Source organism: Tubulanus polymorphus, chromosome 7, assembly GCF_964204645.1.
Source record: "Tubulanus polymorphus chromosome 7, tnTubPoly1.2, whole genome shotgun sequence".
In the NCBI taxonomy this organism is placed as follows: Eukaryota; Metazoa; Nemertea; class Palaeonemertea; order Tubulaniformes; family Tubulanidae; genus Tubulanus; species Tubulanus polymorphus.
Window position 1 is genome coordinate 5652739 of NC_134031.1, and position 26937 is coordinate 5679675.

The 26937-nt window shown below is 39.8% G+C and overlaps 1 protein-coding gene across 1 annotated transcript; it reads right to left on the minus strand.

Annotated features, from left to right (window-relative positions):
* Positions 1–1421: 1421 nt before the first annotated feature.
* On the minus strand, positions 1422–19657 carry LOC141908554 (ephrin type-B receptor 3-like). Its single transcript, XM_074798651.1, has 4 exons — positions 19570–19657; positions 4872–4942; positions 2584–3253; positions 1422–1489 (listed from the first exon to the last, which is right to left on the minus strand). Exons 1-4 carry the CDS (start codon positions 19655–19657, stop codon positions 1422–1424), a joined length of 897 nt encoding a protein of 298 aa, XP_074654752.1.
* Positions 19658–26937: the final 7280 nt, after the last annotated feature.

The window sequence follows — 26937 nt, forward strand, 5'->3', positions numbered from 1 at the left end:
GTATATATAAACATATATAAGACTGGTTTTTTACAACAGTGTCAAAAAAGATTCGTATCTAGCTGCCATTGAACTAGAAATAAATACGTCAATCAAAAGCTTGCATTTAATACAGACGAATCGATGAAAGCGTCGACCGGCTTTGAATTCTGAAACGTGAATCTACTTCAAAAATAATTTCAATTCGATGTTCTAAATCGATGCATCCTTAGCTTCTCCGTAGGGAAAGTAAGTATGTACGAGGAATCAATATGGCAACAATGCAGCCGGTTATCGCGATGGTAACTAGAAATGGGGACTCGGTACAGACCCCTACCACGCGCCCTCATATCCTATCCACTATATCCGCTATTATTGATATCCGCCGCGATAAATGGACACTACGATCGACGATTTCTACTACGCATTGTCGCGATAGTGTGAAGGAACGCATCATCAGTTATTACCGAAAACCTGTTATTAGAAAATCTATACCGACGACACCATTGATCAGGACCCCTGATGCGACGCGCTGACTCGGCGGCACGCTGCCCCAGTTTCATATTCATCGGTCGACCAATTGTCACCGAATACAATTGGAAGTTCTTGCATCAAGTAGGAAATTACTGAGTCGATCAATGCCACTGAAGACAGTGAACCCGGCGAAAGTGGAACAAAATTTCGAACAAAAGGCGCAAATTATCGTCGATGTGTTAGATATGAATAGATCGGAGAATTCTAGATTAGATTTGTTGTACTTAGAATCGTTTTCATTTCCAGACGAAAAGCGGCCATCTGTCCGTCGCATCTTGACGATGTTATGGATTTCGCGATGAAATAGTAAATGAAAACTCCCGACGGACGGCGCCAGATTCTAGGGGCGGATCCAGATACAAGAGCTCTCGTCGCAATTCGCCTGTGCCCTTTTGAAAATACGATGGCAGATTTTTCAGGGCACTTTTTCAACAGACAACTGATCGAACAGCAGCACACAATATTGAGCTTATATTCTCTTATATGTTGCTCAAGTGCTTAGAAATTGTATGAAAATGCACTGGAATTTTTCAGACCCCTCAATTTTGGCTAGGCGCTCGCTCTGCATATGGAAACTCGCTGGAATTTCTAAATTCATCAGACGCCTGCTTTGGCTTGGTGCTCATTCTACACATGGAAACTTGCCCTTCTTAATTGTTTGCCCGTTTTCATTTCTTTGTGCTCCTGTCTAAGTCTGCCCCTCAATTCATTTTTTAACCATCGAACAATGGCAAAAAGGGAAAGTCCGGATTGAGTTAAAGCGAGATCTACAATTTCAACGAACAAAAGATATTCATTTTTTTGAGAATTTCGAAACGTGTGCGAGTAAGACTTTGCCCAGCGCTGATGCTTGCGGGAATTAAAATCAAATCTTATAAACGTGGGCGCCGCGAGGTACGTTAACACTCTTAGCCCGATCCGGGATAATCGCTCCATTCTTTACATTCCAGGTGTAACGCAGATTTTAAATTGAGTTCTAATCGCAATTAGCTTAGAAATATATAATTCACGAAATTCGCTGAACGGATAAACAATATTTAACCATATTTTGCAACAGGCGACGTGCGTTTAAGTACAAGCAGATTTTGTACAAGAGGAGTCTGGATCGATTTTTTGAGGCTGGTGTGAACAAGGAACAGGTGCGTCTAGTGAACATTCAGTGAATATATGTATTTATGAAGTACGATGCATAATATTGTTATATTGTAATATGCGAAATATTCTAAATATAATACATATACAGAATACCTTTTTTTCTGTACTCGAATAGTTTCAGAAACGAATTATTGCTTTAAATCGCAGCAAAACATCGTAACATGATACAGAATATCAATTAAATTCCCCTCGTGTAATTCGAAATATAACCTTTGTTAAGTCACTGATCCCAACCCAATTGATTCAAGGTAGGACAGTATGTCTACTGCGGTAATGGCATATCGATGCTTTTTGAATAGAATGAAATTCCCAAAAAAGCGTCGGAAATGATAGGCAACATCCTACACAAGATTCGCCCAATTGGGCACCTTTCTGTCAAACTCCATAAGAGAGCATCTGTATTCTCAGACGAAAACCAGAAAAGAAAGGGCGGAAGAGGTTTTTTGATATTCTTGGAGGCTTTCAGAGCCTAGCACCCACGTGCCACATCTCCAGTGCTTGAAACTAATGAAACGTTGCATTTTCTTTAGAAAATTCAGGTGCATTCACTTTTCTGGGGTATTGGGCCCACCCACTCCCTTTTGAAAAAGAACTGAATTAACCATTTCAGTGCTTATTTATACCTGAAAGTGCTGGAGATAATGCTGCAATTATTCCACCCCACCAATATAGTGTGTCTACACCACGGTGCAGTGTATCGTTAGTTAGTAATATATAACTATATTTGACGGGTGCTGCCATTTCTCAGAGATAAAAAATATGTATTTCTCATAACATCAATACACTGCATCGCAATGTGGTGCCCTAGCAATGACAAGTGCCAATTAATACACCGCACTGCGGTGTAGATGCACTGAAAGGATTAAAACGAATACAAAAAACTGAAACACCAAACGAAGATGCTTTAAAACTTACCTATACATTGATGTTTGTTGGTCGCGGGCATGAACGCCGGCAAACACTGACAGCCGCCGCTGTTCAGATACCATTCTCCGTTCGCCTTACACTGATACGTCGGCTCCGACTCCATCGCCGAATTCGCCACGCATTCCCCGGTCGCCGGGTAAATCGACGACGAATCGGACCCGGTCGGCGTCGCGAGGAACTTCGCGAAATTCAACGTCACCTCCGGGCATATTTTGTAGTAAATCCTCACGGCGATCAACGTCACGCACGCGCCCATGTCCATGAACGCGAAGTAGACGCCCTTCTGGTTGATGGCGACGCTTCGCACCTCGGTGTTGATGACTGCGTTGTTGATGCTGCTGAATTTGCTGTCAGCGGCGACGACGTCGATGTGTCTATACGTGATCGTGTCCCAACGCGGCAACATCGAGTTCGCGTAGTCCGACTCGGCCTCGTAGTATAACAAATTGAACGTTTCTTTGCACTGTTGCAGGTTCTGCGGATCGGGGTACTGCGTACATTCGCGCATCGTGAATTTCATTTCGATGTACAAGCGCTTGGCGTTGCCGCGCGGTATGAAGGGAGTTCGAAGCCAGTTTTTCGATTCCTGTTGGTCTATCATGCACACCGTGTTGACCCTAACCGTGTCTAGCCCCATATTGAAACTGGCCTCCTGCCACTGAAATTTGAATGAAAATGAAACAACGGATTATTATTCGATCAGCAGAGCACCGCTGAGAACATTATTACAGTGAGATTAGTTATAACTACTATCAGGTAACTGAAAAATCTGTGCACTACTAGTCAAACCAAATATCAATATGCAGGATATATGATAGGACAATAGCCGGTACTATTCGGGACAAAATCGTCGGGTTTGTTACATTCGATAATTGAGTTTTCAGCAGTAGCTGGTTCGAGATGAAGGAATTCTTTTTGTCAAAGAGCTTTGCTTACTCGAAGATCTGAACCTATGAACTTAGGATTAATTGACATTTATCACTAGTTGAAAATTTGAAGAGCAAGGTTTCAGTTTTTGAAAGATAGATAGAATTCCGGGGCCAGTTGCACAGTTGTGACTTAAGTCTAAAAGTGGTCGTAAGACTGGTCTTAAGTTGTTAGATTGGTTGTAGAACTAAGTTGGTCTTAGACTGTTCTTAAGTCTAAGCCATGACTGTGCAACAGGCCCCAGGGTAGATCCAATGGGGGCCTAAGCGGTCTCCCCCTTGTGTTCTTATCAGGGACTGGCGCCTCTAATGGTTAAATCTTGTATCCTGATTTTTTTTAAAATCTCGAATCCAGCGACACAAATCTGGAATTTGGTCAAATTCGACGCGATGCTGGAATGGATTCGTGCGGATTTCAAAGCGTGGAAGATACTACTCATATTCCCACCGGCAATCGATCGAAACCGACAACGCCGGGATAAGCAGGATCAAGAGCTAAGGATAAACTAGAAACTGAGAGATTATTGATAAAGGTAAGCATCCCGACACCACGCGCGCAGAGAGCGTTGAACCATTTACCGAGGCATGAATTTACGAGAATAGACACCGATACTATCGGTTTCATCATTAGTCAATCAAAACGGTCGATTCAAAAATCTTTTCCGCGTACGTACGCGCTGCTACAAATTTGATACAACCATCCACTGATTAGCATCGCCGCGCGCGTTAAAACGCTTCTTCGCAGCGATAGCCTCGATGCCCCCACCCATGGAGAAGGATCTTTTTTTATGAATAGTTTGTTGTCAAACATATTACTGGCGATGAGCTATTTTTCCGCGTACAGACACTACCATACTGATGCGGTTTCAACTGGTATGTTATCTATGTTTTCGAAGCGCTGTTTTCCATAGCATTTTCTACGCGTTCGAGAATCCACCTTTTTTCCATTATACACACATAGCAAGCGAACAACGCGACTTCGCCGTAACACTGATTGTATTTAGTACAGGGTTTCCAGTGGTAAGGCCAGGAGTACTAAGAAGGACTTCAATTTTAGACCTTAAAGGAAGCATTTTTTGACTCAGAAACAAGTTCTTAGGTAAAACCAGTCATAGGCTATATTCCACGGAATTCTGCAACACTTTCCTGTATATCAAATCGTGCTGACCATTGAATTACCAGGCCTAAAATTGCGCACGAAAAATAGATAAAAATCAAATTTGGAAGGACTTTTTCATCAAAAGGAAGGACTTCAAGTCAAAAAGATGATGTTTGTGCGAACTTTTTCAGAAGAAGGACAACAAAAGGACTTGGAAAGACCTCTGGAAACCCCGTTAGTAGTGCACTTACCCCTGTATTAGGAGGGTATGTCTGCCAGTTCAGGTCGCCCTGAGTTTCTTGTGTGGTGTCCAGCAGTACAACTATAAAATATAAAAAACAATACATAGAGAAATAAGAAATTTTAGATTTACGCAATCAACGTTCACTATATATGATAATTTTAGTGGCAACCATATGATAATACACTGATATCTGTATTATGAGGATATTCTATATCGGGAGAGAATCCCACAATAAAAACAAACAAAAAATATAAAGTCTGAAAATATTTCCTTGAGCTCATTAATAATTAATTTCATTTCAACTATATTCTCGTAGTCATCTTCAGGAATACCGATTTACGTGTTTATTTTTCAGGTTATTTTCGGGTATGGATGGAAAGCAGGCCTCGCAGCTGACTAGAAATTAAATAGCGCGAACGAACGCAGACCCTCGACAGCTGTAAAATATTAGACAAATAATATACAATTTATTAAACTGTTAAGTTTTTGCTATGCATGAGAAGTGTATACGAAATTTTTAAATATTGACTCGATCAAACGCAACGATGAAAGCATAAAATATGAAAACCATGGTAATAATAGTAATGAACACATGGAGTGTATTTACCTAAGCACCTATTACATGAATATGCTAATAAAACAAAGTTGTATTGAAAAATTCAAAAATAGCTTCTAGTATATCGTATAATCCATGACAGGGCGACCTTCTCGTCGCCCACTAAATTTAAAAGTGGAATATGCGAAATCTAACTTTAGAATGAAATCATTAAAAATCCAAGGTGCAAGATCCTGGAACTCCCTTCCGAGAAAACTCAAATCTTCGAAATCACGCCCTTTCTTTAAAAAATGCTTAACCAATTATTTGGTCGCATAATACTAATGCCCGCAACGTGGCCGCCATTTAATTGTTTATATATGTAAAGGGTGATTCTTGTAACGAATGTGCGTGTATGTGTAAGTGATGAGTGCATGTGAGTGTGATTGTTGACCGAGGGGTAAGGACTCGTATAAGTCAAATTTTGACTTCTCCTTACTCCTCGCACTATATATTGTTACTCTGAATATAATGTATATTGTGTCGATATTTTTTGTAACAATTTATTTTGCAAATAAATTCAATATTCAATAATGCTTGATTTACTTAACTCGTTTCGGATAAAATATATCGTTCTGTCAACCTCAACAATGGTTTAAGCCTACATAATAAACTTCCTTCAAGGTATGTCAGTGCTCTAGTCCCCATAACGTAAAGTGCAGCGATTCGCGTCCTATTTCATGCATTAATATGTGTGTTTATTTGGCAAGTCATTTTAGACTGAAGAAGGCTGGTAGGAACCACCCGAAATATTTCTGATATGTTTTTAAATAAACATTTTATCATTAATTAATTTACTGTGGGATTTTTATTCATATCGTTTTATCACGGATATTGTGATCTTCAATTGATTCAACGAGGGTAGATTAATGATAAAATCTTTGCTTCGATCTCTTTAGATTAAGCTTTCGCTCGGATGGTACTCGGGTTTTCGGGTCGGCTTGAAAAATCTTTCTGAAAAGATGGCATATTTGCCGTTGTCAGGGGCAATGCTCCGTGGCTGTTACAGCACAGCCAGGTATACACTCTGGTTAGTGACTCAGCCATTACCGGCACTGAATAGAACCTAATGAACATCCAGCCTTGGCACCGTTTCCTATTTCCCCGGCTAGCCTATGAAAATTAAAGACACGTCTAAAGACACCCGCAAGTTCTCGATTGAGATAAGTCAAACCATCAAGGAGTCAGTTCAAATGGTAAATCTCGAGGGCGGATCTAGGATTCTTCAAAAAGAGTGAACCTGAAAATTGGAATGGGCACTTAGTTTGAAAAGGGCAGTAGGCAATGTGAGGGCTGCAAGCGTTCGAAACCTTGGTGGCCCTCCCAACAGAAAATTTAAGACAAAAGGGGCTTTTCTGGCCCTTGTCAGTGCCTATTCGGATTTATTGTAGGTCTTTCCTTAAGTTTTCTTTGCAAATAATATTTTTGCAGACTTTTCAGGGCACGTTCGAATTTTGAAAGGGTACACCCCTAAATCCGCCCTTGGAACTAGCATTTTTTTTATTCTGGATCAAGATCTAATGTTTTGGGCCACCGTTCTGGGTTCAATTTGACTCTGGCCTTGCTCTGTAGTTGATACATTGACATGGCATCTATTAACCCACAAATTGCTGAGATGACGCCGAAATGGAGTTCAATGTTGTCGTTTTCCATTCGCCTGAGTACACAGCAGCACCGGTGCGCGTCTAAAAGCGATGGATTTTGAAACTGAATCTGATTTCCATTTCGCCGGTTTCACTCAGGGAGATTGCATCGGATAACCGGTATATAACCTGTACCAGCGCGCTGGTTTGAGAGTATTAGTATTGACAGCTGAAAGCCAAACGAAAACTACCGACAGATTTCAGGAGACAAGTGCTATATACCCGAGAGCTCCATGCGTTTCCCCAGTGACACGACTGACCTAAATTCAAAGTCACCCCAGTGTTGAAAAAAAGTGGCGAAAAAGTTCCCAATAAAACTCAGAATAAATGAATAGGATGTTGATAGGTCGTAATTGATACTCTCCCTTTCGAAGGACAACAGTTCGTAACCTACTTCGAGAAGAGTTTAACCGAAATTACATTGTATTCTTCGTGTCATCAATCAAAACGCAATGCGTCTAAATACTGCATTGTGACAATTCAACGGCGGTAAGTTATCATCACCCGACCGCGCGCAGATTGATCGGGAATTTATGAGATGGCACATGTAGAATTAATTTGAATAATTGTCCTGTGGCAATCATTCCAGTCTCCTAATTGTGGGCCTAATTTGCAGCTTTGCAACAGCTCTCTAGCCTTCAGTGATATGTCGTCGTTACACATGCAGCCTTCAGTCAAGGAGGAAATTGATTTAGGCCTGCGACGAGAGACATGAGCACACGTAGGCATACTCCATTCTACTCGATTCTAATGTATATTCCTGAATTCCGCAAGATTACCAGAGGATCCTAGAACGGGGATAGTAAGATTATTAACGGTCGGAACTAATAGAATAAGATGAGTCATTCGAAACATAGTCAATCAGAAATTTGCCGAAAGACTCGTCACAACACCGGTTGTATATATAAGTCATATCGATTGGATATGAATCCTAGGGACGATACGAGACTTAGAGAGAAGATCGTCGGACTTTGTAAGCGCCCTCGTGAAACATTACGAACGTCTTCAATTTCAAACTGCCCACCTCAAAGTTCACATAATGCTTCTAATGACAGAAATCACTTTCCGTGAAAAAATACCTGAAGTAAACAATTTTCACAAAGCTTTCGATCCACAAACTAAATGATTTTCACATGATCTCCGAACTAAAACGATTTTCCCAAAGCTTTCGATGCCCAAGCTTAACGATTTTCCCAAAGCTTTCAGATATTGGCCCCTAATCTAATCTGATCAGACAACTTATACGGAACTGCCTGATTTTTTTACTTTTTTGAAATGTTAACTAACGCTCTAGGGCTTTGGAAACATTTATATGTCAAAAGGCAAGCGCGAAATTATATCTTAACGCGAATTAGAAAAGTTCATTCCATGATATTTGATCGGTTTTCTTTTGAAACGGCTGCCAGCTCGTCTCGCGGATACAGCAGAACTTCGAGTCACGGGTGACTAGGATCAACGTCTGTAAAAGCAACAGATCAGCGTTTGGGGGTATATCGACTGGCACACAGTACCGGCGGTGCATATCAAAATACCACGCTGCAGATTGCAACCAATGTGCAATAAAAACAGAGACTGATAACCTTTGCCAGTACGACAAAGACTCTGCATTATTTATTATGTTATCGCTGGGAATGTATGTTTTATAAGACCGGGCTAATCAAGAACAGGCAATTCGCAGGTTCTTAAGGCCATAAATTATGTAATAATCAAGAGTGAGAAAGTACCACAGGGAGAAATGCCAGCCTAGACTGAAAACTATATATATAGTGCCGATTTATACCTCGAAGGGAAGGTATAGCTTCTAGGCATATACCACCCACACGAAGCAACATTTTCTCTGACGTAAAAAATCTATTTTAAAATCTATTTTTTTAGAAGGACACTCAAGGTGTTGCAGTTCGAATATATCTCCATTGCGTTCGAAAGTGAAATTATGCTATAAGTGCCGATCTGGAACTCTTGCGGGAAAGAATAACAACAATAGGCAGGTCCCTATATACTATTTGAATTCAAATTAAAGTTCATGACATTTTCAACGGACAGGTTATCAGTTGGAGATTTTCTTTTGAGCGTTAAATGTATTTCGATTGTGTCCGTCAATTAAATATCGCGGGTGGTCTTTGTAACGATCTTCTAACGCTAGTCTCTAATTCAGGTATATAGAAATTCTTGGGCATAAAATTGAAATCATGTCCTTTTCGCGTTTTACGTACTTAAACATACATAATCGTTAACACCTCTCTTGGACTATGCGAGTGATTAATGTCGTTCCTTCAGTTCAGGGGACACGAAATATTGACATTTCATCAAGTGTTTAAACAAAACCCGCATGTTTCACACCTTTGAGAAATATGAAACATTGTCCAGAGTTTCAATTGACCGACGTAAATTAACTTTGCACCTCGATAAAAGGCGCAATAATCGTTAATAAACTCGTAGATTTTGCAAACAGGTCAGAATGTCGGGCTCTCAAACTATGTTTATGCGTAAACAAATACTTGGAAACTGTAGATTTCAATTTCAGAAAATCTGTTAGATCAGTCATACTTAATTAGTCTGTATCAGTTGAATTTTTGATTTGAATCATGATCTTCTCTAAATATCATTTAACAGTCCATCATACATGAATTTGCATGGAACCTATACAAGCAATCATGTTTGCTGATTGCTCGTAGAAGGAACAAGCATGGGGTTATCTGAGGCATGAACTGCAGATTGTCCCAGACCCAGTCTTCCCTGCAGTACCTTCTTGTTTCCGCCTGCCCCGTGTAATGCGCTATGGGGCCAGGCCTACATGTCTATAGACCTTACATCTAAACACACTTTGAAAATACATGCTTTTGTATCATATTCTAAAATATTCTTGTGTTTCATATTCAATTTACGACAAAACAGAACAGATATGCCATATATATATATATATATCGGAAATCAGGACCAATCAACATTTTTACGCGAGGAATCATTTCATCAATACTTTCAACCTAAGCTCACTATTCATGTCTTCAAAATAGACGTAATATGCAATTTTATTCGAGAAAAAAACCCTGCAAGATAATATTGGCATGATGCTGGATAGAGATGAAGTAAAGAGTCTGCGCGTATACGAAGTGGTGCGTTTGATAAAGGCATGATTTATGAGATGTTTAATATGGGTTGAAATTATTGATCTTAGTCGGAGCAAACATACGAAAAGTGGTTTCGTTCTGTCGCAACCGCGGCGGCGGCGGTATCGCGCTCCTCCGGAATCAACAAAGACGTGTATCGTCGCGGCGACAAGGGTATTTCAACCACTCGAACCTACGCGACGGAGACCTCGCGGAAATTGGACCGACACTCCGGCCCGGAAGCGGACGCCCGGACTCGAATAAAAGAACGTCGACGTCGGGGCAACAATGGAAGCCGTATCGGGTTACCGCGGCCACCTGAATTCCCGTTCCGGCGGCTTCGCGTCACGATCGCAAATAAAACTCTCTTCGCCCGATCGAGATGTTTGTTTTTTATTACTCGGCAGCACTCCGTCCTATATTCGAGTATCGGGGACCAATAAAACGTATTCCGCCGAGCGTTGTTATTAATATCCGGTCATAAATGCGAGGGTGGTCGCCTCGCCATTGCTGATTCAGAACAACTTTTACGAAGAACTTATCTTCTGATATACTGATAAGTATCTGAAAATTTCTAAAAATTTCAATCATTGACTTTAAGTCAAGCTGTATACAAGAAAGTTTACTTATCACAAGATTCTAATACACCTCTAGTTGTTTTAAGTGGGAGTTCAGTTCCTAAGAACTTCAGAAAATAATCAACTCCCCATTAGAAATGATATGAGTTCTTTGATTAGAATTTGTTTGGTACCAAATTCACCATCACTTTTTATATAGTCCTAACAATGCGAATCAAAAATCTCCTAGAGAAGACCACAGTGTTCTCCACAAAGAATTTCTAAAGGGCGTCACCCCTTTTGTTTTTACATCGACCCATCTGAAAATCAACCACTTTTTATAAAATATCTGCTGCCCCTAGACATGATATTCTGATAATTGCTTCTAAAGATATTGAGCTAATGTAAAAAGATTTCAACAAAATCAAGCTTAGATTATCTGTATTTTTTGGGGGATCGAAAGCCTTGCTGAAAGTTCATCAGCCACGATATCATACGCTTAACGATGAATGCAGTTCCTTTAAAATTCCAGCATACGAATAACACTGGAATTCTCAATATCTTCCAGAGAAGACCTTTACTTAGTACTTGACAAACCAATATAAGTCTACATCAACATTGACTCATGGATCTGTAAGTTGACTGTATTAATAACCGACAGTTTTAGTCAATTAGTTTTCGGGGCGAAGCAACAATCTCGGCGTGTTGTGCCACAGGAAATATCACCTGCTGATGGGAAGCTAATTAAAATAACGCGCGTGCGTGTTGAACGCCCTTAAAACAGTCTTAAAAACTTGGAAAGAAAAAAACTCCTGCGGTCGCCTATAACGCCGTGCTTTACGCGTATTCTTATTTCGGAAACGAGTTTCTGGCGACAAAGTCGAGGCGCGAATTATCGCCCACTGAACTATCGCGACAGTCACGAAAACAGCGGGAATATCTCAGGCTTAGAAGGGGACTGGAGACTACGATATATATCTCCAACTGATATGCGAGTATAGTGACTGCACGTCACGTCACGTCTAGACTAGACTAGAATCGAAACTCGAAAGGATTTTACTCAAAAAACTCTTTCAAAAATCATGTTCATAAATCGTCATTTTAAGTTGGTCTTGGCCATGGTTAGGATTTAACCGATTGCTAATGGGTTAAGTAAACTGCCCGATCTAGCTAATTGGAGAGGTATAGCCCAACTGGGCGCTTCTTAACCACGAGTCTCCTCAATTGGATCAGGGCTTTGCGTACATAATCTATCTACTAGATATTTTGTAATGTATATCTATGCACGGAAAAATTATCGCTTTTTTCGAAAGTGGTTAATTACGGATTATCGGTTTAATAGCGAAATCCTTCAGTCGGCGCGGCGCAGCGCGTGCAAATCAACAAGTTCTATTAAGAAGAGAATATCGGCGAAATGTCGCAATAAGACGACGACGAAGCTGTAACCTAAAGATTGAATAATAAAAGCCGGTTTCGCTGTCACTTTCATTGCGTATCGGAGCGATTATCGACAAATTTTCCGATACCGCGAACGATACTCTTCGCACGCACATGCGGCGTAGAGCTCGTCCGTCCTCGTCCGCGTCGGATGAGTCAATTATCATAAATAGATTGATAATAATCGTGTATCAGAAATAACGTCATCTCTCTCGTAAAACCTGTGACTAGCGTCCTACTGGGCGCTTTCTATAATCGCGATCTATAGGACCCAGCGAGAGGCCGGCTCGCAATAAGGCGTTATAAGTGGCGGGCGTGATTCGGAATTCTGTCGTCATCGTTGTCTCGGCCGCGGCCCAACCCATCCGCGCGCACCCCCGCGCCGCGTAACAAACGTCGACGTAAAACGGCAACTTCTTATATATAGAAAACGAAAACTGCAGGGGGGGCTGATGAAATAGAATTTACACAATAAATAAATTCTTCTTCAATACAAATACGCATGTTGCGGTATTGATGACGCGGATGATTTTGTTTAACTTGACAAAAAAGGTGTCGATAAACGAATAAAAGAGTGACTAAATGCCGAAATAATTCGGCCATATTCTTTATTTGTCACGGTCGATCAACAACAACAAGGGATACTCCGCATGTTATACTCCGCATGTATAGACCACGGCATCTGCATCGGCGCCACTCGGATTTCTATGAATTAACCGAATTGTCGCCTAATTCATCGATATCTCGGTATATTCGCAATCGATAAGTGATAGATCGGAAGCACCGAATATGAAGACTTCGAGCAAAATGGAATATGCAATTATAGTTTTTTTCGATTGATGTTGGACTAAGAACTCAAGCAGGCTAAAAACTTATAAGGGCGGACCTCTTACGGGGTAAAGTAAATTTCGGTATAAAAACAATGCTAACTCATGGTTTTAACTGAGTCATAGTCGTGGGCGTGTTGTGGATGATGATCAAGAGTTTGAGCCTGAGAAATTTGTCATTCTAATCTTAGATGCTGAATCTAACAGTGTTTTCTGACAACAGGTTTCAGAGGGGCGGTCACCCCTTTCATTTTTACATCCCCCTTTGAAAATCAGCAACCGTTTATAAAATATCCGTTTCCCCTGCCACAGTGGATACCAATACTGATAATTGTTCTGAAATATACTGAAATAACGCGAAAAATAGAAGATTACACAAAAAATTTAGCCTAATTTTCTGTAGTTTTGGGGGCGTCGAAAGCCTGGCTACTTTAGTAGCCACGATACCATACACTAAACAATAATTCCAGCATATGGAAAACATCGAATTAAAAAAAAACCTCGGGGATGTACATAGATGATGCCACGGATATGGCAAACAGAAAAAAGATCTCGACCAATCGATTTATCGTGGGCCTGATCAATTTCTGGTCCGTCGTGTTTTACTGCCGCGCTACGCAAAATACACGGAGCACTTTCTCTTTCTCTCTGCGATTGCGATGAAATGCTAGGTAGAAATGCTGGATGAAAATAACGACCACGCGAAGGAGGTATGAGGTGTCAGTCGATTTTTTTTCGCGGCGTAAAAATGCTATAAAGGTGTGACCGGATCCATAATACAAAAAAACGCAGGGATAATGGGGAGGGTATGCGCCGGCGTCGTCTGCAGGCGTCTTCAGGCGAAACTTTCACCGCAATTGAAAACACGTGTCTGGTGACAGTGACATCGACGCCGCGTAAATGTATCTCGCTTTTAGCAGCTGATTTCTGCATTGAGCTGAGTCGAGCGTAAACCCCCAAATATCCCCCTCCCCCTGGGTGAACGGTTACCTAACAAAGACGCTGACGCAGCGCGGGTATCAACCCCAGCTGAAATCAATTGTTAGCTTTTTGAAACATGGATATCTCATCGGGGCGTGTTCGCCTTACGGATTCAATAAGATAAAACTCGTAATACACGGGATCGGGGTAAAAAAGGGGATTTCGGGATGAAATGTGCTTATTCAATCATTCGACCTTAAATGGCATTCTCGGTCGGAAAAACGAGGAAACAAGAGAAAGAATCGATTATCAATAGAACCAAAAATACATAAAGAGGAACCTCTTTATGTATTTTTGATAGAACGGATTTGAATTTAAATATGAGCGACATAACAATTCCGAACAAAATCTACTAACGCATCTGTAAAATCACAATATCTCAGTAATGAAACGATAAAAGTAAAATACCACCAATTGTTGAATGACTTATTTGAAAATACTAGACGTATTCCCGGGTGATTATTCCTACCACTCATCTTCAGCCTAATGATGACTGATGACGCCCCGGTTCACAATGTCATAATGTTCTAGAGATGAGAAAACCGCTAAATCAATATTAGAGAATCTCACGATTTCTAGAAATGCAAAACACATGACATCATTTCACGCGGAATTTTTTTCACAAAGACGCATCCCTAATTTTTTCATCTTTGAAATCGGTCGGTATTTTTTCGCCGCCCCAGAGACCGGCAATTCCCAGGACATTATTCACAAACAGAGAACCGTATTTTCATTCAACAACGCGCGACTATTGACGAACGTCGCGCTGTGAACCTGTCCTGTTGCCTGGCTTTCAATTCCATCGCGCAAACGTCTATTTAGAGATTTTTCTCAAGAAATGTATTCGCACTTTTGTATGTAGTAGCACGGATAACATTGAATCGACTACTCAAACGACCACGACCACCGATGACATATTCGGTTGAATTCAAATCTACGTTTATTTGCCGATGTGATTCTACGAATTCATAGCATTGTAGTAAAGTGCCCCGACCTATAGTCGCCGAAATTGAAGAAAATAAAACTAATGGCTTCGTAAACACTTAGCGTTAAAGAAGACATATTTATTGCCGTGGTCGCCAACACTCAATGACTAATAACCTTTTTGCATCGGGTACAGACAATTAGCTTTGATTCTCGATAAAACATCAGGTTATTTATGTACACGAGAAAAATCCCGCAATAAATCAGCTAAAGATGAAAAGTTCTCGAATAGAAGTGTATCTAGGTAACTAAATAAATTGATTGGAGGTTTTTTGGAGGACACATCACGGTTATTGAGCGGGTGTCTAATTTTGATTTGACGATTTTTTTTGTCCTAAATAACCGCGGGAAGGTTTTTAGCATGGTTTCAAAATGTGAACAATTACAAGGAAACATTAGATTTAGTAAAAGAAAATCATAACAAAATGTAGTACAAAGAAAACATCATCAGCCAGTTTGGAAGATATCTCCCTTCATGAATTAGGGTAGATTAGTCAACTAGCCTATAGCCTACAGGTGAGAAGTTCACGACCTATTTTTCTTATTGCTGTAATGCTGATGTGTTTGTCTCCCCATCAACCAAACCCCGGTATCCAGCTGAGCTTGGAGTGATTACTCCAAGATTTGAGCAATGTTTCCCTTACAATGCCTGATAATGGCTAAATAGACTTCAGCCAAAACGTTTGTATGGTAAATGTTAGATCCTGTAACCGCGTCGTACACAAAATGGCGGCTTTTTCAATTGATAAGATCAGAAGGGTTAGTATCAAGAGGGTTTAGGGTTAGGGTAAGGTGAGGCGTTAGGGTAGGGTAAGGTGAGGCTATTGGGTTAGGGTTAGGTGAGGCTTTAGGGTTAGGATTAGGTGAGGTTTCACAGCTTATTACTATAACGTAGCTTAAGGTAAGACTATATGTAGTTATAAAACCGGTGAATCGGTAAGCTAGCATCACTAGCGCCGTGGGATCACGTAATGCTTACGCTCATGTGGTTGCGTGTTCGAATCCTGAATTTTTAGTTACTTTTCAAGAGTTTTCTAAGTCCAGGCAGTCAATGTGCATGCGCGATGAGTCGGTTATAGGATCTAACATCTACCCGTGCGTAGTCTTTTGCTATAAACTGTTCATCTTCGGCTGAATCTATTGCGGGATTTCAATCGTATATTCATCTCGTATATTGTGTATCATCTCGACTTATCAGGTTTCGATTCCCGACGATAATTCCATCGATTCTAAATCGCGCCGAAAATCCGACGCGTCCTCGATCTCTCGATTATCGTCTAAAATCTAAAATACAATAACCGCGGATTATTCGCCGCCGTCCGCGCGTTTAGCGCAGCATTGCCGTCGGCGATCGTATTTTGTCAACAAGGTATTGTTGGAAGCAATTTCCGTCGTGAACGGGGAATGTTTCCGCGCGTCGCCCTCCGAAGGAACTGATACCTTTCGTATTATCGGCGGCGTAGAAATCCGCAATAATAATTATTGCGGCCTTTATTTCGCCGAAAGCGATTTGAGTTGCGATCGCGCGAGAGATACATTAATAAGATTCCACTTCCACGTCATCAGCTATCTAAATTACTTCAACGGCCAATTGTTTAAAAAAAACCAGATCTCAAAGTTACATCTTTATCATTTTCAAGGACTATGAAATTTGAAAATGAAATTGTGAAATAGTCTTTAAACAAGGTGGCCACTTTCCACCCATTTACAAATTCCCTGATTTTTTCCGTATGATTACACAAAATTTGTGGTTTAAAATTTAATAATACATTTTTCATGAATCGCATGATAAAAAAACGTGCGGACAATAGAATATCCGAATTCCCCGAGTTTTTTCTAGATTTTTCTGATTCTCTGATGTTCCAGGTTTCCAACGCTAGCGGTCAAAACAAATCAGAACGGTACAGTGAATATGGTTACAACTCTTCCACCTGAATGGTTTTATATAGGCCTACTGGTTTTAACTAACTTAAGTCCCCGGGAAAGTCATACGCCTTATTGAATGAAACCCGGATCTAAGTTAAAACCCGGCAGTCTACGAAACCGGACCCAGCTGTATCTCACCGAGAAAACAATCGAGAGGCATTTTTTTTTCACACGAGTTCACACGATCCGAGCTTTCTATTTAATGAAAAAAAAAGGCTACAGTATCGCCGCTAATACGAATCGAGAAAAGCGAGAACGGGAAGTCGGCAATTTCCTGTCCGCGACGGTAATCCGAGGTTTTCTTACGGATCCATTATTTCCGTTTTATAGTGTCGCCTCGATCGACCGACGCGGCTAATTCCGTCACATCAAACCGCGTCGGAACCGTCGCCGGTATAGAAAAAAAAAAAAAGATCAACACGTAGACCACCGATCCTCCGTAATTTACCGATCGAATTTCAAATACCCGGCAATTTCCCGTTCGTAAATTATAACCCGCCGGCGCAACCTCCTGACCAGATTCTACGATATCAAACTTAATTCTCGCAACCTTTCCGAGTCAGGTGAACGCATAAAAGATGATGAAAAAGAAAAACTGCTTCTATAGTTCGCGTATGACGCACAAAAGCGCGGCGTGCTACACTTTTCAGACCGAATTATCGCGAGCAATTTTGAACATTCTGCCGACTTGAAAACATGTACTTAAACTAGCATGAATGAAATGGCACCATTTTTTTTCTCTTCTTCAAACCAGGTCTCTCAGTCAGGTCTCTCAGTCACGACACTTTAAAGAGTTCGTCAGAAATAGTGGATAACTCTGCGTAGAAGTTGAATTATAGTCCTGATGCACGCATGGCATGCCACCCACCGTTCTCTCTGGATTTTTGAAAGGAATCCATATTTGAATGCTACCAACTATAATGGCGTGAATAGAACTAAAACAGAAAGTGGATTTACTTGCTTTCAGCACACAGCAACGACAGTCAAAGAATTGAGTGATAAAACTTTAAAATGCTCAAGAATTGAGCTCGAATTGTTTAATGGCATCAGCATAAATTTTCAATCCTGAGTTTTAAGAAATGTTCACTTTCAAGTAAATCGCTTGTGTAGACAGGGCCATACCTCCCGGGACCAGGGGCCAGTTCCCCCAAAAAAGAATTTTGGACAGGTGCCCTTTTTGCTTATTTCATTGTATCCAATAGAACTGCCCTCCGAGTTTCTCTGCAACCCCCTCCCAAAAAAAATCAAACCATAAATGCTAGGTATGACCCTGGAAGATCCTTGTATGACCCAACTAAATGAGGTAATTCAGAAGAAAAACGAATAATTTTGAACACAAGTTAAACGTCTATAAATCGGGCTTGTGTTCTTAATAACCTGACCTATAAATTTTGAGTACCCAAACACCGTCTGAAGAGTCCACTCAAAAATATTTGAATAAGCCATAGTCACAAATATACGCAAACTATCCTAATAGTAGGGAATTTAGAATAGCTATCAATTAAGCAATTAACCACATCGTAAATCTCTAGTGAATACGCGTCCTCAAACACAATTTGGGGCCACTTTCGACATAAAAACTCCAAGCCCGCCCATGCCGAAAATTTAGTTTCCTCGTAATACAACTCGTACAAATAAGATTTAATTTAAATTCCGGGAATAATAAATCCGAAATGAACTTTGAATAAAATGTTTGTTTTGGCAAGAAATATTCAAATGCAATCTACCCAAAACGCACGTTTCAATAAATTTAAGGTACATAAAGATATTCAGAAATTCTAATTGAATCGATGAATTATTTTCCATTAAGAATAATTTTCACAAAGTATGTACGTTATCTGAAGTGACTACATTTAAAATTTGAAATCTTGATATCAAGACTATTCTATATACAAAGCTAGGAATTAATGTTTCTTTGATGAAATAGTATCGGTCATCGAAGTTTCTGAATTGTGGCTAAACGCATCTTAAATTATTCAATTTTGAAGTTATCGATACTTAAACCGCCATCAAACGCTAACGCCATCGAAATGAAAGGGCTCTTTAAATTTCGTTATTAATTCATGAAGCGGGGACATCCGAAACCGACCACCAGCAAAGCTCTTCATATAAAATCCGATACTATCCGAACGCTTAACAAACTAAATCGAAGTTCGTTATTGGCATTCAAGATTTGAATTTCATAAATGAAATCATATAATATGATTTTTCCTTATTTATTAATTTGAAAATCCACACAAAAAAGAAATTGATCATTCAAATTCAATTACTTTGAAAAAGTGGTAGGGTTCTACAATCCTTCCCTTGCTTGAGTTCAGCCGGCTAATAAGACAAGCCAATACCGCCAAATAGACCTAATAATACATTTTCTTCAGATTTTTGTCTAAATCTTGATTGTTTCAACACCTTGAAACGAATGATGATAACTTGCGCAATGAATTGACAACGGACCCTATTCAAAATACATTCAATGCATCTCCATACTCCGGTACCGCTACGTACGATAACCACTGAGTAGTGAAAGTATTACATGGAGCCAATAGATGGATTTGCTAATCTTTAATCGCTCATAACTTCCGAACCGATCAACAAATTTCGAAAATCTCGAGGCTTCCTTAAAACACGACGTTTATATTTTCCACACATACCTTCATCGGCGAGTGTCAAAACGAGTAAATTAGTTAAAATCCAATATAATCCGAGAGCGGTATTCCAAAGCGTGCTATCCTTCGCCATCGTTTCTCTGTATCTGAACGTCGACGCGCTCTGGCGGCTGATGTCTGAACTATATTCTAAGCAGAACAGCGAAAGTATGCGCCCTCATTAGCAGGACGATTCGCGCGAATGAAGTGGAGAAGAATGTATACTGTTCACCAAACGCTCGGGGACGCTCGGTCTAGAATTAGACAAATAAAAGGACGTATTGCCGTGGGCGGGACTAGATATAGATTAGCATAAATGAGTGCGAATGAATGAGCAATTGCCGATTTCTAATATTTTACAACTTTCGCACCATAAAACCCGGCTAAATTGACTATCTTCTCAGCCAGGAATTTGTCAATTAAGTTGTGTTTCGAAAGAAGCTCAGAAGCGGCAATTTACAATCGAATTATTAATTCCCAAAGGGACAGTGAAAACACCTGTAAACACCAAGAGTCAATTTAGCTAGGTTTTATTTCTGGGTAGTAACCCAACTAAAACGTGTTTTCGACCGATAAAACATGAAATAGTGAAAGCGTTTGTCGAACCGAATCGTGTATAGGCACAAGGCGTTGAATAAGATAAAAAATCAAGCGAAACGAAACAAATTTCTGCATCCAGTCTGCGGAGTCCGACCAGAACGGATGAATTTAGCGAAAACCATTCTTGGTAAATTGCTCGCATCCTATTCTTGACGGTTGATACAAAACAGCAACAAAGCGTGAAGCGACGCGGTAAATAAAGATCGCCGTTGATTTTCATAATGAATTCAGTCCGTGATTTCGACCGCAAAATGAACCGGGCCCAAATCCGCTAAACAAGCCCGATCATTGTACAGGATACGTAGGCTACCAATACCGATTTTCGTTTATGCTAAAAATCGATGAAAACAGACTCCAATATTCAACAATACAACTGTGAATTTATGCTAATCTCGCTGTTTAGTTATTATTCGAAATTTAACGCCTGCACTCATCTGTAAATTCAATCAATGTAATGAAGAAATGAGCATAGGACATGCTGGTCACATTTTGACCTCTGATCCACTCGACCACTGGGTTTTGTTTGCTGCGTTCATTGTAGCGCTATTTTCTCAATGGCAGGTTATTCTTTGCGTGCAATTATTCCGTCGTTTTTTGCGAGCTCCCATCGATAACAATAACCCGTATCACGTTTCCGTTAATGTCCCGTCATTTTGAGACCAACGCTTACAGTTCATTGAAATTAATAGCGAGTAGGGCTTTCAAATACCAGGTCAACCGCATTCCGCAAGTTCTTTGAACTGTATTTTACTGGCAAAATTGGCCTTCATCATTTAGATTTTCAATGGTCATGGAAACATTATACCTGCTTATCACGTATGTGGTTTACTTGTCAAATGTCCAATGCTTTTGACGACTGACTCATAAATAACCCAAAAAATCAACACGTTTTTCATATGGTTTTCTATTCCTTCCATTTTGTTATGATTCAAAAACTCACTGAACATTCAGTTTTAAAAATATTTACACGCCGTCCTAACTCAAACATCATTCGTTTAAAAAATTTTGAAGGGCGACATTTTCTAAAAGTTAAAAATGTCCATTTTTGTTTCTGCCTTTCAAAGGACTATGACTGGATATACGCTATAGGCAGTTGTGTTCACACACTTAATTTAGTAATTATTTAATAACCGTCATAAATTCAATATGCTACGAAAATATTTTCATAACTGATTGAAGATTGAATGAGCTTTTGTCGGCAGCGGGTTGGTTGTGGTGTACCAGCCGGTATTCCCGCGGACAAGAACGGACCGGTAGCCTTTAAGATTCCTATTCAAACCAGGAGCCGGGAGCTTTCATCCGTATAAGGAATAAAGCATTGCTCAATCGCTAAAGCAATAGGAGTAATTAACTAATGAGTGGTTAAACAATTAATCCGGTTAATTAAGCCGCGGGATTAGCGCGCAATAGTGTGACATGCTCACCGTATTTAAATTAAAAGGATGACGTATACGGACATGTACCCGGTGTTAGGAATTGACGAGAACGGTATTAACAATAGATAGGCCCGCTGGGTACGTTTTCTGGGATTACTATAAAACCCCGCGATTATGTCACACATATCCGAGACTTTTTCACACCTGTTTTTAAAGGCGCACCGAGGGTGGCACATTACCGTTCGGTAATTAGCAACACCGGATGTATCAACGTGCCCGCGATGTTAATCTCTACCCACGGTTTTAAGTATTGTCGCCTGATATTCAAAGGGCTTCAAATAGTTTCGATGTTTTTGATTTATGAGATAAAATCCATGGGTGGATCTAAGGTCTTATTACGGGAGGGGTACACCCCCAAAATAAAGAGCACATCATATGATTAAAATGGTACCCCGAAAGAAAGCTCACCGCAAAACATTAACCCATTTTTGGAACAACAGAGGACAAGCTTATGAATTCAAACATTTTGGGATATGTCTGTTTAATATTTTTCACTTTCCCATGAAATTTCAGGGCCACCATACACTTTTAAAGGGGTGCGTTAATCCCTGCACCCTCATTTGATCCCCCCTGAATTCGCTTGATTAGCATAGGCAGAAGAAGTCTAAAGCCGAATGCTTTTTTCGTCTTGAAGACATCAAGGGTCGGGTGGGTCGCGTGAACAAGCCAATTCGCTTTGATTCCACTTTTCAAAGCTATCCCCGCGAGAACTAACCAATTTAGCATTGATAACGACAATTCGAAATATCGATATTTACGCGCATCATTTTGAAGAGCAATTCGCAGTCGAATTGTTCGAGTCTTTTCAACGGTTCTCGACTCAGATCGGTATAATTACTAACAAGAGATCCGAGATCGTACGCGCTCGCATTCACACTTCGTTTCTAATAGCTGTCGAGTTTTTGTGACATTGTTTGTAGCGATTCTCGCCGTCCATCCTCAAAATAACTCGAGTGTTTATTGCCAAACACTTTACACCATTCGCATTACGCAATCCCCTAATAAACTACGTATCTTCTTTCCAGGAGTGGCTGCGTTGCCAGGGTCATTAGATCCACGTCTATTATAGGATCACTTGATGGGATTTGCCTGGATGAGGTATGCCCACTTTTGGTTCTAAATCTTTTTCGAATTGCGATCAACATTGAAAAATAAGTCCTTTTGGAAGCCATTTGCAAACAAATTCGAAATGCTCAACAATTGAAATTGACTGCGAATCAAGTATATATAGTCTGCATGTTTTTCAAAATCTTAAAATAGGGGATTGCCCCTCAAAGTTATTTGATAGGTCAATCAGGGAAGTGTGATGAGTCATCACAATTCCCTGGGTCAATCAATTTTGAAGTTTAGATATAGCGAGATGATCGATTGGAATCTGACATGGTTTTATTTTTTTTCATGGTGTTCTTTCTACCAAAATGGATGTTTGAATAAATGTAAAGACCACGTTTGCATTTCTTTATTAATAGAAATTACGATTTGAAAATACATTAATATTTCATCTCATAGACGAGAACCGCTCCTGGAGGTCCAGGAATTTACAGACGAAAGACATAATTAGAAGGGGATGGGGAAACTTTAATAAATAACCAAGCTATACTTTTAACGAACTGCCCATAGGGCTTATATTAATTATTGACCCTCGAGCTCACGATTGACCATGGTTACCGGTCATCGTTTTCTCAATGCGCCCATATTTGCCCAGAAGGCCCAATTTGCGTATTGACATTGATATAATACTAGCTACGATCGGAGACGTGTATATTCTATTGTCGGTGGTTATTTCCTTATCCCGCGGCTAAACTAAATTTGTTTCCTCAAATCCTCGTGGCAAACATTTATCTCGCGTATTCTCCATATTGTTAGGTATTGTCTATCGGTTAGGCATCTCATTGTATCGCCGCAGAACGGCGTTCCGTTTTAGAATTACCAACTTTTAATCTTCATTGTAAATACTGTACGCGTTAAACCGAGTCCCACTTGATGTAACTAAGGTATCGATCAGATAATAATTGCGGGCCGTCAACAACTTTTGTCTTCGGTCTCGTGGACAATGGGATTTGGGATATAGGGATGAGCGGTGGTTACCGGGCTTCCTTTTAACTTCCGAAATGACCAACGCTTCTCTTTCTTGCATCATTCCGGTCCAAAATTGGAGACAATTTGCGATTTTGGAGATTCTAACTCCAACGTTATTACAACATAGACCCCCACGAAGTAGAGATCCTATTAACTGTGGCTGGATTTGGCTATTCCTCAAAATGGACCTCTATTAGTATTATTGGTATTCGGTGTCACCACTATTTGCCCTTATTTCAGAAAACAAATTTAAGCCCGAATAGAATATTACGTAAGATATGAAATTCAGTTCATTTCTAAATACACGGCAAACAGCAAATGGAAAATTTGATGTGTAACGTGCATTAGCTGTGTACACATTATTTCCGTGCGACAGTCATCTTTAACTCGGAATTAACTTCGCTTTTCACAATAAGGACAATATATCTGTCAACACGAAGTGGGCTGCACCGTAGGTGCGTTGGAACATATGGTCTGCAAGTCCACTCGGTTCCGCCGAGCGAAACATTCAAGTGGCATCCTACAGAGGGTCTGATTGTCCCTTGTACGTAGTTGCGTGTTATATGGCTCTCGATTCTTAATCACAGTTACTTTTCATTATTTTCTGTACAACGAGAACCCCGCGCCGGTACAACGTTGTCATGGAAAATCACAGTGACTCTTGAGAAACATTTATTGTCTATACATATACTATGGGTCTTATTTGGTCACTTGAAGCAGAGAAGGTCAAGAGTCTTCTTTGCAAATTTTCTGGTCGATAAAACATTATGCAAGTTTGACCAGACAAAATGCATTGACGTAAATAAAACACTTATTTCGCACGGTTTTGCGATTTTCGTGTCTGAATGTCGAAAAACCATTAGACCGCAAAGGCGGTATATAAAATATCTTATTTTGCATTCTGCTAATACGGATGGCGACCAGATTTGAGTTTATTTGTTAATTAGCGACAAGATACGACTCGCTTTCCGCTATTGTTTGAACAACTCTTCTCATAAATGATATCTCGTATTTGTACACTCCGACTTACACAAGTATTAATATCGTGGAGTAGGTATATTGCTCATGGAGGAGACGTATAAGCCGGTTCGGAAGTATTAGGCCGGTCCTCGAATTGGTCACTTCTAACCTCGTTGACAACTCTTGACGGTTGATACCGTAGACAAGACGTCTCCGAAATCTGTTTACAGAATTTCTGTCTAATCAGTTTTACGCGGAGTAATAAGTATTTAACCAAATAGCTTATCCGTCATCAAAGACCGATGAATATCTATGTGAAAATGACATAATCATTTCCATGTTGTGTATAATATGTTTGAAGAACGATTACATACATATGATATGAATCTATTATGAAACCGGATAGGAGTTCAATGGGACGACATTTCAACGTTTCGCGCTTTGTCATCATTTACTCTAAAACGATGAGTTTTTGTCGTTTTTGAATCCATGCTATCATCAATATTACTTCATTTTTTCCATTTTCTTCCAACGATATTAATTTGTCTTCTGGTATTTTGAACAACTCAGTTTCGGTAGCCCAAAGCGTGGGTTCTAAAACGATTAATAGAGTCCATGCCTAAAGTGATCATACTCATGATTCCCAGTTGAAGCGGATCCCAGTCAAACTCAAACGATCCATGCTTTAACTCAAATGGGGAGGGGGGCTTGGGGTGGTCGTGTTGGTTGCTTTTCATGGAAACAAAACACATCTAGAATTTGGAGATAAATTTCTATTCATATATACAACTATTTTCTTTCTTGAAATAGTTACAGTTGATCAATTCGACTTGACGCTTATCCGGTGTGTCCCTGCCGGGAACGAGACAGGAGTTCGATTTTGTGAACTCGTGAATCAGATAATATAATCGAATCTTCGGTTGAATTTACATAATTTATTTTCCTTCGAACCAGAATTGTCAAGCGACTTGTTTGGGTTTAAATTTTCTTGGCTACCCGATTTGATACATCGCGATTATATATACATCTTTTGAATACACACGGGTGTAATGAATGTTCGAGTGGTAATCGAGTCTGTTCGGATACTGATAAAATCAGTGCGATATTTGAGCCAATATTTAACTCTTATCTATATATGTCACCGGGCCTCCTAGAATATCATATTCGCAATATATAGCAAATCAATTAATATTTCATTCCCCGAATTGATTCCGTGTTCGAATGAGTTTTATCTTTACTCATCAGAGCGAACTGTGTTAGTCCTGATAAAAACCTTCTCAATCTGTGAAATTGGAAATCGAATATGAGTCGGTGAGATAGATTCGGCTTGTTCATATATATGAAATCTATTACACTGTATGAACTAATTCAAGAAACAAACCCCTCATTTATACAAGAAAGCTAACTTGAAACATAATACATATGTATTGTTTGATATTGGTAGAATAGCCACAATCAAACGTGAAGAGAGAAAGATATAATAAAAACCCACTATTTACAGATTAGTAGTATCAAAAACCGATAATTTATTGAATCAAAAAATATATCAAAAGACTTTTCGAACTATCCCTAGTGATCATCGTCAGGTGTTGCTTAATATTGTCGACAAAAAATTAAAAGATGTAAATCACATAATATCAAGCATCAATGAAGTTTTTTGAATCTATAGATAATTGAATTGACCGGTAACCAGTCTATAGACCCGTTACATTGATGACGTAGTACACAAAATGCTCTCAGATATCAATTATCAAAAAGGCACGCAAATGTATCAATTTGAAAATAGGAGTCATGAAACATGTTTAATTACAAAATGAATGCCATAATAATAATAGTTGTTTTGAAACGCCAGTATTAACGAAGCCTTAATAACTCATGGTAGATGTTTGTAAACATTATGGATGGTGGTTTTTACGGCGTCAAAACATCCGCAAAGAAACTAAGCCTGTAGGACTATCTAGAAACTAAATTTCCATTACTGATGGTAAAATCGATGGTGACAATTCGCATTTCATAGTTTTGAGATTTCATAAAACCACCTGGTAATGGCTGAGGAACTTTATTCATTTTATCCCAATATCCCAAGCGTCGAAAACACTGCGTATATTCAAGCAAGGAACAAGTAATAAAACCATCAAATGGAATAAATATGCTCCGCACAAAAAGATTTATATTTTGAAGAAACCCATTTATAACAAGTCCGGCCCTTCTTAACTACTATATCTACCATACGAAATGCCCAGTGGTAGATCCGTCCAGTTTGACCTGTCCCTTGCGTATAGACTTGCGCTCAAAAATC